The 14,499-nt window shown below is 37.3% G+C and overlaps 1 protein-coding gene across 2 annotated transcripts in view; it reads right to left on the minus strand.

Annotated features, from left to right (window-relative positions):
- Nucleotides 1-604: 604 nt before the first annotated feature.
- The window catches only part of UBE2Q2 (ubiquitin conjugating enzyme E2 Q2), a 28,430-nt gene continuing 14,535 nt past the window's right edge, over nt 605-14,499 (minus strand). The window contains exons 4-13 of one of the 2 annotated variants that reach the window (XM_063449449.1): nt 13,942-13,998; nt 13,355-13,495; nt 11,473-11,557; nt 10,367-10,427; nt 10,080-10,170; nt 7,844-7,902; nt 6,089-6,137; nt 4,112-4,207; nt 3,951-4,017; nt 605-3,546 (exon numbers count right to left, since the gene is read on the minus strand). In XM_063449449.1, coding sequence (XP_063305519.1) covers nt 3,515-3,546; nt 3,951-4,017; nt 4,112-4,207; nt 6,089-6,137; nt 7,844-7,902; nt 10,080-10,170; nt 10,367-10,427; nt 11,473-11,557; nt 13,355-13,495; nt 13,942-13,998 — 738 coding nt within the window. In that variant the 3' untranslated portion in view covers nt 605-3,514. Of the gene's footprint in view, nt 3,547-3,950; nt 4,018-4,111; nt 4,208-6,088; nt 6,138-7,843; nt 7,903-10,079; nt 10,171-10,366; nt 10,428-11,472; nt 11,558-13,342; nt 13,496-13,941; nt 13,999-14,499 lie in introns of both variants that reach the window. The other variant, XM_063449448.1, reaches the window with a different exon arrangement.

The raw sequence follows: 14,499 nt of genomic DNA on the forward strand, positions 1-14,499 counted from the left end.
CACAACCAGAGTTAATTGCACTTTTGTACCAGGAGCTGGCTGCACCAGACCCATGTGACGTTGGCAGCTCAGAACTGTGCATATTTGACAATTTATCAACATGCAGGCGACATGTTATTGGATTCTCCAGGAGTCTTTGGTCTCTCCCCCCCCTCCCACTTTCTGACTCAGAGTGCATGCATGCACTTTGAGCCAGCTAAATGGTCCAACCAAAGGCTTTTGTATGAGAAGCCTTTGATTAAACTTCACGTCAGCTGCTATTACCTCTGGAAGTAGCATGGAAACTATGCTCACGGTGCTAAAAAGATAATTAAAACTCAAAAAAGTTTTATACTAAACATTATACATACAGACTTACACCTCTATATTTGCATATGTATTGTTTGAACACAAAATATTTCTAGAAAAAGGACAAACCACTGCTTACATGCACTATACTTAGTTTTTTGGCAAGTATATTATATTAATAAAGTTAACAAACTAGAAAAAAAACTCCGTATAGTCTTAGCTCCTGTTAATATATGCCATTATGTTTATTTTTTGTATCTGGAGAAAACATCAGAAAAAAAAAAAAAAGAAGATTGATAACTCAGAATCAGCAGAGTATTTCTTAAAATGGTTCTTTAATCATAAACTTGATGCAAGTTTACAGATTACTGTACATTGCCAAATAAGTCTGCAATGAAAAAAACAAAACAAAAAAACCAAAAACAGAAAAAAGCATGCCAAATCAGCAACCTTCTAACCCAATAAACAGATTGATTTAATTCTTAAAGTTGTTGCCTTTCAAGATAAGGCTCCAATGAATGGATGTCTAAGAGCTCCCATCATCTGTACAAGCAAAATAAGAAATCAAAATGTGCTTCTTACAAAAACAGGAGGCTCCATGTACACATCCATTAGAAGTAACTTTGCATATAGTCAATGTTATGGAAGTTTTACGAGCTTTCCCCAATCATTGCCCAATAGAAAGCTTAAAACCACCATATCTTGGAAGCCAAGCAGAAAAAAAATAAAATAAAAATGACCAGACACACATTACAAATCTGACAGGACAGCAGCAAGTATTATGGGGTTAAAGACAAAAATATCAACCACTGACTACTAGAAATAAACTGCAGGTCACTGGGTTCACCCATTTTCTTGATCCACGGTTTTCGTAACTTGTTGAAAATCCTCCACAACGAACCAAAGTTCAGGACTTATGGTAGAAATTACATTTAATTCCCAGGGAGTAGCATTGAAGTGTTCGTGTTCCAACAGTCACCCTCGGTCTCACACATGCCATCAAGATTCTAATTTTTTAAACACGGACATAGAAAAGATACCACGAAATATGGTTACAGAGATACTGCTTAGGGCAGGTGATGTTGCTGCAGCTGAACAACCCACATGAGATCACAGACTGTTATTCCAGACCAAAAAAAAAAAAAGGGAGGCAGACTGGAATGGCACAGGTTAACAATCTCATAAGCATTATGCTATTGTACTTTCATAAGATTGACAGAATCCGTGCTCATATTTAGGCTCAACTTTTTTTATGTTAAGTGAAATAATCTAAACATTACCCTCCAACACAATTAAGTGTTCCACATTTCAAGAGGCAGTGTTTTTCTCACATATAAAAGAGGTGCAGTACTTTGATGGGGAAGATTGCCATTTTCTTTATGGCAAAATGCTATTTTTCCACAGCCAAGACAAGCGAGTTTGAGAAAAATCGGATGACTGCAGGTGAAAATGTGATACAGAAATCTATATAAAAATAAAAATAATGCCTACAAATCTACTTCAGGTTTTTATTAAAAATATAAACAAAAACCACGTTTCAGTATTTTCCACATTATACACAAAGTCAGTATCTTCAAGCACAGTTTGAGTGCAAGAGATGTGTGATGGATTGTAAAGCAACAATGTTGCTCACTCAAAAAAGCTGAAGAATCAAAACCTTTGCAGAAGTACAGGAGGGGAGGGGAGGGGGGGCTAGCTAAAATAAAACAAAAACCCCACACAAACAAATTTGGCAAGGTAAAGGCAACAAGATTTGAAATCGTAAGAACTAGTATATGACCCGTAAAGGTCTCTTGTCCACAAAGTATCTAAACCTCATTGTGCTTAGAACCAAGTGGTGTTCCAACTCATCCAGAAATCTAAGCTTTAGAACGACTTGTGTCTGACGGTTTTATATAGTGGAATTCTTGATTCTGCACAAAATCCTTTTAGAAGTTCAGAGAACAATTGCAACAACCCGTTAATAAAATGCAACACTAAGAAAAGTTTAGTATTAAATTACTTCAAGCTTCAGAGTGATACGCTCCTTGGGTTAGAACCAAAGATCCAGCACTAAAGGGGAGAATAAACAGAGGAAAGGGAAAAATATATATATATATATATATAAATCCTGGCTTGAAAATAGAACCATACTATTCTATCATGTCTTTCTTGTGCACAGATTCGCCTCACAAAACGACCACATTGAAATAATGACCAGTCTATTAAACAGGTTTAGAGTTGTAGGATTGACGCCATTCAACAACAAGGGTGCAGGCATAAGATTCCACATCCAGATTCACATTGTTGTCTTGAAAAAGTTGTAGGCTTGGAAGATGTTTTCCTTATTTCACACACTCCTTTGTTGGTGGACTGCACAAAAAACCTCTTGAGGCACAGAAAAGGGCCGAATCTTAGCACCTGCTTAAGCTTCTAAAATAGTAGAGATGTGCCTACATTTGTATAGAAGTGACAGGAGGTCCTGTGGTTTGATCCTTAAATAAAAAAGTAAATTTCCTGGCCATTAATTCGGTTTGGTCCAAGTTGAACTACAATGTTTAACAAAAGGAAGAAAAATAAAAATAATAATGGAGGTGTGGGGGAAAAATAATCAGAAACCCCAAATAGCTTAAATCTGCCAAAAGCCACTTAAAGGATTACTTAATGACTTTATATACAATGCAATCTTCTCTCACACATGAAGTTTGGCAATGCTACAAAAAAGTTATATTTTTTTTATCATTTTGCATTTTTAATTTTTTTTTCTTTTTTCTTTTTTAAATGTTTAAGATTTTACTCAGAGCTAAAGTAAACTACTTTAACCATATCTTAAAACTGCATTCTTATTGGTGTTATTAAACGGTATCAAACGCTTGTTTGGCTTTAAATGAAAAACTATACAAAGCAAAAAAGAAGAAAACAAAAAAAAAAGCAGAATATTGGGAAAAACAAACAAAAACACAAAGTGAAAGCAATTTACAATAATCTAATAAAAGTGGAATGGATGTAACTAAGCTATACTGCCTGATTTAAATAGGACATTAAAATATTTGGAGTGGCCTCTTATCAGTAAAGGCAGATGGCTCTCATTTCAAGAGAAGCAGACGTGGTCTAATATACAGGTCCGAGTTCCTATTATTTATCTAATAGCTAACATATGCTGTACAGAGGACCAGAAGGGCAATGGTAGGTCTGTGTTGGAAAGAAATAGAAAAGAAAATTGAACTCTTGGTCCGAGGTTTTCCATTTACCCATCTTCTTTTGGAGGAGTGTACCAGCCTAAGGAAGAGAGGAGCCAAAAGGTTACATAAAGTATATATACACTACTGGAAAATGCAACTTCTCTAATATAAATAAAAAGCTCTCACAAACCTATTGCTTAAATCCCCCCACTAGAGGTTTTTGCATAATCTAAGGTCTACTTTGAATATTTCTGGACGACCCTAGGTCATGTCTATTACAAAAGTTACATTTTGTAGTGGAGACTTTGGAACGGATGTTTGAATCTCATTCAAACGTACAGAGAACAGACAAGCACAACAAGACGCTCGCACTCAAAATCTTCCATACACATCAATGCAGCTCAGCAGATATTAGAAAGAAGGAATGGGACTTCAAGACAACCCACCATGTTGGAAATTACACCTCTTACACATTAACTTTGCAGTTGTATTATGCCATACCATTCTTCTCGTGAATCTGTACTAGTGATTTGTAGGATTGCTGTGCTCGTGCAAGGTTGTACTGATTCTGGGGGAAAAAAAAAAAAAATATGGTAAACATATCAGCATGATGAAATGTACAGTCGTCAGTCACAAGAATACAATGCATATGCAAGGCTCACCTTGTTGGCTCCAAATTGCACACGTGCTTTCCCTTTGACTAGGGTGGCATTGATCTGCATGATAACAGATTCTATTGAGTAGGCACTGCTCCAGCCCTAAAAAAAACACAAGACGAACACTTGATAAATATAAAAATTACCACCAACACATTCAATGGATATTAATTATATTGAGCTACATAGCTTGACAAACAAGGGGACAAACCATATGTTATTAAAACCTTCCAGTTTTCTCAGTATCCACAGCTTTCATTTGGGATGGCTGTGGGAATCAGGCACATCTTGAGAAAATATCCATCTATGAAGACTCCCGGTTTTGTGTGATCTCCCATAGACAAACGTTTTAATCTAACACATGCACAAGAGTAAAGCACAGACGGTCACTCATGGAGGATGAAGTGTAGGAGCTAAAGTCAAACCGGTGGCAGCACCCTTGAGGGACAGCTTCAGGTAAATAAAACTTCTACTGCACCTCAATGCCACTGTAGTGACAATGTCTCCATTTCAGGTTTTTGCAAAATATGCAGAGACCCCTTAAATATGACAATTACTTTAAAGGGATACTCATACTGCTTCATAAAGCCAAGGATGTTTTGGTGCTTGGTGTATAGATCATGCCGTCTCACAACTCAATTCTCTGCCAAGTAGGAGTTATAATCACTTTTATTTCTCTTTATGCAGCATAGTCACACTTCCTACGGCTGTGACAGCCTACATAAAATATATAATTTAAAATGTTTATAAAAGTTTTAATAAATGCTTTATTTTTAAATCAGTACAGTATCTCCAGCTGTGTTAATTTAACTTGATAAACACACAGGAGGCTCCTGCTGGCTTTAGCAGGTTTAAGATCAACAGAGATACAAAATTCTAAATTAAACAGACTGTGCAATTAAGGAAGCTTAAACATTAGATCTCTCTCTTTAAAGGAAAAGTGTAGGGAGACTAAGTGACTAAGGCTGCATAAACAAAGTTAATTAACCCCTTAAGGACACATGACGTGTGACATGTCATGATTCCCTTTTATTCCAGAAGTTTGGTCCTTAAGGGGTTAAACCCCTAAATGGTAGAGAATTGAGCAGTAAGACAAAACCCCCACAATCAAACAAAAACCCCAGCAAAATGTGAAAGACACTGGCTAAGAACAGGTAACTGTGTATGCTTTATTTGAAATAGTACCCATTCTAGAGCATCTTAAAAATTAAGTATAAATGTGCCATTAGATGTACCTTCACCAACAGCAAATTAAACTGAAAATAAATCCATAAGGGGACACTATAGTCACCAGAACAACTACAGCTTATTGAATTTGTTCTGGTGAGTAGAATCATCCCCTTCAGGCTTTTTGCTGTAAACACTGTCTTTTCAGAGAAAATGCAGTGTTTACATTACAGCCTAGTGATAACTTCACTGGCCACTCCTCAGATGGCTGTTAGAGATCCTTCCTGGGTCATGGCTGCCTAAAATGCATCCAAACATTCAGTGTCTCCACCCTCTGCATGCAGACACTGAACTTTCCTCATAGAGATTCATTGATTCAATTCATCTCTATGAGGAGATGCTGATTGGCCAGGGCTGTGTTTGAATCATGCTGGCTCTGCCCCTTGATCTACCTCCTTGTCAGTCTCAGCCAATCCGATGGGGAAGCACTGTGATTGGATCAGGCAGATTGTCAGCAGACTGCTTGTTTTTTCTGAGGCAGACAGGGCAGAGAGCCAGGAGCTTCTGGCTTGAATACAGTAAGATTTTTTTTTTTTTTAAATAACTATATTTATGGAGGCATGAGGGGCTAGATGGTAGTTTTAACACTATTGGGTCAGGAATACAGGTTTGTGTTCCTGACCCTATAGTGATCCTTTAATGTGCAACATGTGATGACAAAACATCTTTACAAGTATTCAAATAATGACAACACCCTATAAAGAGTATTTTTCAAAAGTCGTGGGTAGGAGTGTTGCAGGGGGAAGAAGTCTATACCTGTTTCGTAAGTAGCTCCATGCAAAGTGCGCCACCTCCCAGCACATACCTACAAAGAAAGTCTTGATTATTGAAGCAACATACATAAGACTACTTTGGGAGAAGTCTTTCATCTTATGGGAAACTGAGGATTTTAAAAAGTGTACTGCATTCTTCATTTACATTTTTAGTTAACTAAAGTTAAATAGAATTTTCAGAAATTGTTTATGCGTACTGCACAAAACAAATGACTAAACATGGTCCGAAAAATCTACAGCAAGGGGATACAATTGGCAAACGGTCATTTTATCAAAAGGATACGTATGAGAGAGAGGCATATAGAAAGCTGAATGGATACCAATACCTACACTAAGTTAGCAAAAGACCCAACCCTTGATAATAAACCAATACATTAGTAAGAGTAATTTTGATAATTACTACCAAAAAAAATACACATAGATAACCCTTTAGGTCGCCCCATCGTGTTGGCATTGGTTCCATTTTGAGTAATCTCTTGGAATACATAGATATTCTGCTGCTACAGTTTGCTAAATCTTATCTAAAAGATCCTTTTGACCTCCTAAAGAAATTACAGCATATTACTTGGAATGACAATTCTGTATTAATTATGTGTAACGTCCAGTCCCTGTACATGACTTTCCCTACACAAAAAAGGGAAGTCATGCTGAACCATTTTAGAAAAACTTGTCATTATGCCTTCTATTATAAAATGTAATTGTGGCATTGAACCTATTTTAGAAAAGAACATTTTTTGTTTGGTGACTTCATTAACAACAGAATGTTACAGCTATGGGGACCAGTTTTGCATCCAGCTATACCAACCTCTTCATGACTGAATGGGAGGAAAGATTTGTTTGGCACGGACATGAATGGGTAGCAAACCTGGTCCATATTTCAGATGTATGGACTATCTTTATTTGGAATGGCCCTATAACAGCAGCCCATCATGTATGGAGTATTTAAATAGCAATACAGAGGAGATAATGCTGTTTAACCAAACAAATTACTTTTCTAGATCTGGACATTTACTTTTAAGAGAACATACAAACTAAAAAACTAATTTTAAAAAAGTGTTCATGTGAATAATTTTACTGGTACAAACAGCTGCCATAATAGACTATGGCTAGAGAGCATACCTAAAGTGAAATGTTTAAAGCTAAAGAAGAAACTGTCCCAAGATTGATACAAAAGGGATATAATGAAAGAGCCCTAGAATCCATTACAGAACATACTAGTATACGTAAGAGGAACAAAATGATTCCTAAGAAACCTACAGATAGTATCCAAAATAATTTTTCCCTTTCCGATATAAAAAAATAAAAATAAAAAAATGGCACATTCTAAAAGACAATATATTCAAAAGGGGAAATAGAAAATCCAGCCATTACTTTTAGAGAAGTACCCAAAAAAAAAAAAAAAAAAAAAAAAAAAAAACAATTTCCCCATCAAGTATAAATTCAATAATACTTAAAGGTATTTAACATTACAAATACTAGAACATGTAACACTAGAAATGAGATATACCCATTGAAGTGCCCTTGTGGCCTCCAATATGTTGGTAGAACTACAAGACCCCTTAAGACTGCGGAACACTGCCGCAACATAGAAAAGGGTTACAAGAATCATCTTGTGTCCTCATTTCAATTTCAAGATCCGAGGAACTTAAGATTTATTATCACATTGAGCAATCATTGGAGACTAGGTAAGATAGAAATGGAATGTGTATTAAAAAAAAAAAAACACAAAAAAACTCACCCTCCTGAGAGTACAGGCGAAACCACTCTAACAAATGGAGGATCAAACGGAAAGTTATCCTGCACGAAAGAAGTTACATTTCAATACATATATAGATTTCATTCCTTGAAAACTATTTTTTGTCAATGTTTTTTTTATTTTATGGAGATTGAATTTTTTAAATATATTTCCCCCCCCCAGACGATTAATAAAACACACACACTTAAAATTAAATAAGTTGAGTGTTAATGCATTACAGACGAAAAACATTGTACAATAATTACCAAGTATATAATCACAAGGATGAGGAGGAAAAAAAAATAAGTTCTGCGTGTCTTATTAGCCACTTTAAGGTAAAACAAGATAAGCATTTTTCTCTACACACACACACACACACACACACACACACACACCTATTTACCTACACTAAAGACACTAAATACTTTACATTAACAGACAAAAATAATTATCTGCTGTCATGTCTGTGCTGGACTGCTGTGAGTAGTATTAATTCAAAGAGCAAATTGAATAGATAACTTGGAATAGCACACCTGCACCAACGCTGCTTTTATACCTGATCGCAGACTGGGATCTCCAAGTCTAAAGGGTAATGTAGACTCTTTGCTACTTTTAAGGAACAATCAATAGTACCCTAGGCTAGGGGTAGGCAACCTTTTAGCAGCACTGTGCCGATATAGGATTGTGATGTCCCGTAGCGTGCCAGTCCTATTTTTTTAAATTAGGGTGCATTTGCTGGCAGATTCTGCTTGTGTTCTTTATACTGCAGTTACTTCGGATTGTTGTATTTGTATGTATATGAGCTATTATATTGTATATATTCATGAGTAGTTTGTGGTATTGTGTATGATACATGAATGTGGGCTGTGTATGGGGGCTGCTTGTGGAATTGTGTGTGGATGGATATGTCACATTGTGTGTTTGGTAGTGTGTATGTGAGGGGCTGTTTGGGGTATTGTGTGTGTGGATGGATATGTCACATTGTGTGTTTGGTAGTGTGTGCTGTTTGGGGTATTGCATGTGAGAGGCTGCATGTGGGGTTGTGTGCATGTATGTGGATTGTTAGCGGGTTACGTTTGTGCAGATTGTATGCATGTTTGCTTGTCGGCTGTTCGTATTATTTGTATGAGGGGAGGGTTATTGTGCATTTCTGTGTAAATCTAGCAGTGTGGGTGGCTTCCCTGGGTTCCAGATGGGACCAGGCTGGCCAGGTACAGGTCAAGGTCAGGAGCTGCTACAGCAGCTGCAGGCTGCTCTACTTCAGTGTGGATTCCTATTCACAAGTGCTGGGAGGAAGTGATCTGAGATCACTTACTCTATGTGCTGCAATACATAAATTGAGGATTGCCCTTCACCATCTTTTCGTATTAGCAGATATCTGAAGTTTCACTGGGACTCATGATAGGCCAGAGCCTGTTTGGCTGTAGCAGCCTTGAGTGCCGTGCAAAGACACCTTGAGTGCCGTGCATGGCACTAGTGCCGTAGGTTGCCTACCCCTGCCCTAGGGCACACTTCGCAAAGAAGGCAAAAACAATTGTCATGAGATGTGTCATGTTGAGGGAACTAGCTGGGATTTTGGTAGTAGATACCTCTGATGGGTGGAATTCAATTGATATGTAAATGACGCAGATTACCTGTTACAGCATAATTGAGGCAGCGCTTGTCTGAGACCTGAGTGTGTAACAACCTAAGGGCAAGCTAAAGGAGTTTTATGGCGACTGACTTTGTGTCAGAGAAGCCAAAGTACCAAGAGTGGACTGAAACATGGAGAATGACTATTGTATATAATAGATAGAAGAAAGGTCCAGGCACTCTAAGGTACAAAAAGGCAAATTTATCGAACCCACTGCCACTCATAAATTTGCCTTTTTGTACATTGGAGTGCCTGGACCTTTTTTTCTATCTTTTTTGCTATTGAGTACTTGGTCCCTGGTACTGGGACTGGCCTGGTTGCACCCAGATACACAACATCACTTGGGATTGAGTGTAGTTCCACATTTCTACTACAACTACTTCTGTATTGTATATAATATACACTTTATAGGTCTGGAATTACAATTGAGAGGTTATTTTTCCCCTTTTCATGAGACACACACACAATCTTATCTAAATTCTAATGATAGAATTGTTTGCCGAAAAATAGCGAAGAGGTTATTTATCTTACGGAGATGAAACAAGGGTTCTCTGACTACATCCAAATGTACAGAATTAGTTTCAACAATAATCACACAGACCTTACCTTAAAGGAGAAGTTGAGTAAAATACAGTCTACACCTTCTTTCTCTTTTAAAACCACAAGGTCACTATGCAATGGGCTGTCAGGATCAACCCTGAGAGAAAGGGGAAAAATAAGAGTTATAAAAACAGGAAGCTGTTACCAACTGCCAATGTAATGAAAATCTCTTTACATTTTAATTAATGCTAGTTTCACAAAATAAACGGAAAAAAAACCTGAATATAAATAACCGAATGTCCCTCAAGGAAGTTAGACTGACAGGAGTAGAATTAAAAACCAACATATTTTACCTGAGAAGTTTAACATGCCATTCGTAAAGACTGTCATTTACAAGCTCCACTGAATAAATTCCTGTAAACACAAAGAAAGAAAGAAAGCACCTTCAATTTGAAACAGGGACTAAACAAGAGGGAGAGAATAAAAGAAAAACCATGTGAATTCTTTATAGAGGTGGCTGCATTCTTTGCCAAAGCAACATTTTATTGTCACCAGTAGCATGGGTTTTATCCTCATTTACTGTAAAGCTTCTCAAATGATCAATGGAAATCGGATTGTATGCATGCATGGTAACATTTCACATGGGCTTTAATTTGCACAGTTTGTTCTTGAAGAGGGAGGCTTGTTTTTTTTGTTATATTATGCTGCCAGTTGCGCAAGGATTGACAATTTGCTACGTTGTTCAAGACAAAAAGGATTATTTTTTAGTATATGAATTGTGGATTCAAAGTGACTTTCACATTTTAGGCCAAGAAATCCAAGATGGGAACTGATGTAGGCTAAACTTTCCAATCCAGCTTGGCCTTAAAATCAGAAATTCACACTTCAAATAGCAATGTAGGATGCAAACTCAAAAAATAATTTAGGAGTTACATATCAGTTTATGTAGCCGCAGATACACCTCCCCAGCTGTGATTTACACAGCCTATAAGGAAAAACGGTTTAATTATTAATCAGATCTCAACAAGGAGGGTGTTGCAAGCTCTAGAAGGCTATTAAAGCAGGAGAAACTTTTAAAAAGTAAACACAATGTGCTGTAAGATCCAACTGCAAATTAAACCTTTTTCTTTCTATAGGCTGTGCAGGAGACCAGAGATGAATAAACAAAAAATAATTACACTTTAAATGGTAGAGAATTGAGCAGTAAGACTGCAGGGGCATGAATTATTACACCAAAACCACTTCATTAAGCAAATGTTTTTAGCAATTTTGTAATTGTTAGGAAGATTTAAAAAAAACCAAAAAAAAAACCCTGGACTTTACAATCAATTTAGAATGTAAAAAAAAAACAAAAAAACAGGAAAAGTACAACACCGATCTGGTGGCTTTTAGAGTCTTTAGCTGCTTTAGCCTGAATTTGGGTTTTAAAGATTTACAATTTGTTGCAAAATATACAAACCTGTTTTGAAACTCTGTGACCTGTATATATCCCTGAGCTCTTTCATGAGACGATCAGAAGCTTGAACGGATCCAGAAACTGCACCCTAGCGGGGAGAAGAGCGTTATAGTATGAAGTTTAAGTACAAAACCATCAATATTAAAAGGGACACTCCAGGCACCCAGACCACTTCTGCCCATTGGAGTGGTCTGGGTGCCAACTCCCACTACCCTTGGTGTAATTATTGCAGTTTTTATAAACTGCAATAATTACCTTGCAGGCTTATGTCCTCCTCTAGTGGCTGTCTATGAAAGTGTTTTAAGCGACCCTGGACGTGCTCACGCTATGTGAGGACCTCCAGCGTCGACGAAATTCCCATAGGAAAGCATTGGATAATGCTTTCCTATTGGGAGATCTAATGCGGAGCCTGACCCAGTACCGAGGGACATCGGCGCTGGACTCGCAACTTGGATGGAGGGGTGGGAGGGAGAGGGGCACCGTAAGGTCCTTCAGTGCCAGGAAAACGAATATGTTTTCCTGGCACTGGAGAGTCTTTAACATACTTCTAAGGAATCTACAATATTTTAAAAGCAGTCATTAAACCCCACTATTTTAATCAGGCAACAATCTAAAAAAAATGAAGGAAAGGCACACATGGAACCATCGAGACAGGTCATGAGAATTGCAAATGTTTAAAACCCTCAGAATTTAGAGTGTTTATGTGGATAGAATACATATATCCATCCATCCATAAGGATCCCTATTAAGTGACTGGCTAGAAGACCCTAATAAAGCAAAAAGTATTGCACCGGGGCTACATTAACACTTTGAAAGCACAGCACGATATGAAACTAATAAAAGACTAATTATTATTTATCTAGCACCAGCAAAGTCCATAGCGCTGTACAACGATTGATGTGCTCAAGTGAAATTTACACTTTGTAAACATATGTATAATCACTCATAAGGTATAACAAAACAAATATTAAATGGTGCACAATTTAAGATGGCATTCATGTATCATATGGGAGGAAGATCACATCACTACGTAGAATATTAATTTGCAAGTTAGACTGCAGGCGTGTGGCATGACATTTGAGTTGTGCATTTCATGTGCTCCTATTGTTTCCTACTGGGGAAGTATGAAAAGTACAAGATTGGCTTACAAGGATACATGGGGTGTCTGCTTAGCGCTTTAAGAATACACATAGTAGGAATAGATTAAAGGGACATTACAGCAGGAATTTTATACAGACAATGCATTTACATTTTTTGCATAGACAATCAATATAAGAAGTACTCTCAAAAGTATTCCATAAGCTCCTGATTTTTTTTGCAAAATTCCAGTCTGTTTTACTTATTGTAATAAGGCAGAAATGGACTAGCCCCATAAGCCTTTGTTTAGGTGTATACGATTTTTTTTCTACTGCAGAACTCCAAAAGTACAACTCCCAAAAAGACCTAGACCAGAACACACACAGTAGTGTTTCCAAAGAAAAAAAGGACACAGCCTTCCACCAAACAAAACACCCCACACAAAAACAGGCAACCCTGCTAGCAAAACTAGCTCTAAATAAAAATAAATTTTTTTTTGGTTTATGACAGAAACATGCGCAATTCCTCCCCTTATTAGATTATGCATTTTTGTAGGTGATGCAGTGTTGTAAAATACAGATAACAGCACGTTTGACCTAAATTCTATACATCTCCTATAACCAGATAGGACTTTCATATAAAAAAAAAAAAAAAAAAAAAAGTTATGTGGACGTTTAACTTAATGTCAGAGCCATTTACCAATTGATATCAGAAATGGTTGATACATAGGCTGAAAAGAGACATGCGAGAAAGGCAAAACTCATTGGACAAATCTGTTTTTGTGGTTGATCCTTACATTTTTACTTACGTTAAGATGGTCCTGTCGTTGGTTTTTTCGGATCTTTTCTAGGATGGCTAGATTCTCTTTCTCAATACCTTCATCCTCTGACTTCTTTCCATCAACCGGCTCTTCCTCCTTCATATCATAATGATCCAAGTCTTCAATATCCTATCAATAACACAGGACTTTAATGAACAAGGGCACCTGAGGCTAGAGATAATTCAAAAAGGGCTCTAAATTCCACTAGCCAATTGCTATTGGCGAGTGAAACCTTAACTCTGGTGAATAGAAATTCATCCCGGGTGAGTATTTACTCTGTGGCGAGTATCTTTTAACTGGCTTGTAGAATAGGATTTCAGATTTTAAGCTCTTAAATGAAAAAGCTTACTTTCTTAACGTCACTTATTTCTTGACATGGGATTTCTCCATGGAAAAATAAATACATGCACAAACCAGGAACAGAGGTTCATATGATTCCTACCAACTGTCAGATTTATATTATAGGAACAATAAAACGGAAAAACATGATTTTGTTACAGTCTATGAAGTTTATACATCACTGAAAACAAAGACAAAACAAACGCAGGTTTTGTGGCACTTCTTAGAGATTTTACCTCGCCCATGTCTTCCTCTTCTTCCTCTTCAGATGTAACCTCCTCTGTAGTTCCATTCTGCATGACCAAAAAAATGTAAACAAACAAGTCGATACAGGCCACATGGCAAAATAGTCTAGATAGGGAAGCAAAAGTCACATAGAGCAACCACACAGCCAATTAAGGATTTAAATTTGCTGCTGAGGCACAACCAACTGTTGAGGACTCTCCAGGTAAGCAATGAGAGTGCAGGTAACCGGTAAAGGGATAGTAGGAAGGAATGGCTGTTACAGTAAAGGGATACATTTGCACCTTCATATTTATTAACATACATTATCCGTCCACACACAGACATCAAACACATGCCACTGTCCCCACTTACAATCACACAAACCTGCACTGCCTTCCATTTATTCACATACTGTGAGTACAACTTGGAAGAAACTCCCAGGTGGTCTGATTAGCTGCTTGGTGGGCTGTCTTCTAATCTGCTGCAGTTGTAAGCCACTCTCACTTACAAGAATGGGTGCAGGTTACTCTCTGAAGCATCAACTGGAGTATTATGGTGCTTAGAATGAT

Source organism: Pelobates fuscus, chromosome 3 (genome assembly GCF_036172605.1).
Source record: "Pelobates fuscus isolate aPelFus1 chromosome 3, aPelFus1.pri, whole genome shotgun sequence".
NCBI lineage: Eukaryota > Metazoa > Chordata > Amphibia > Anura > Pelobatidae > Pelobates > Pelobates fuscus.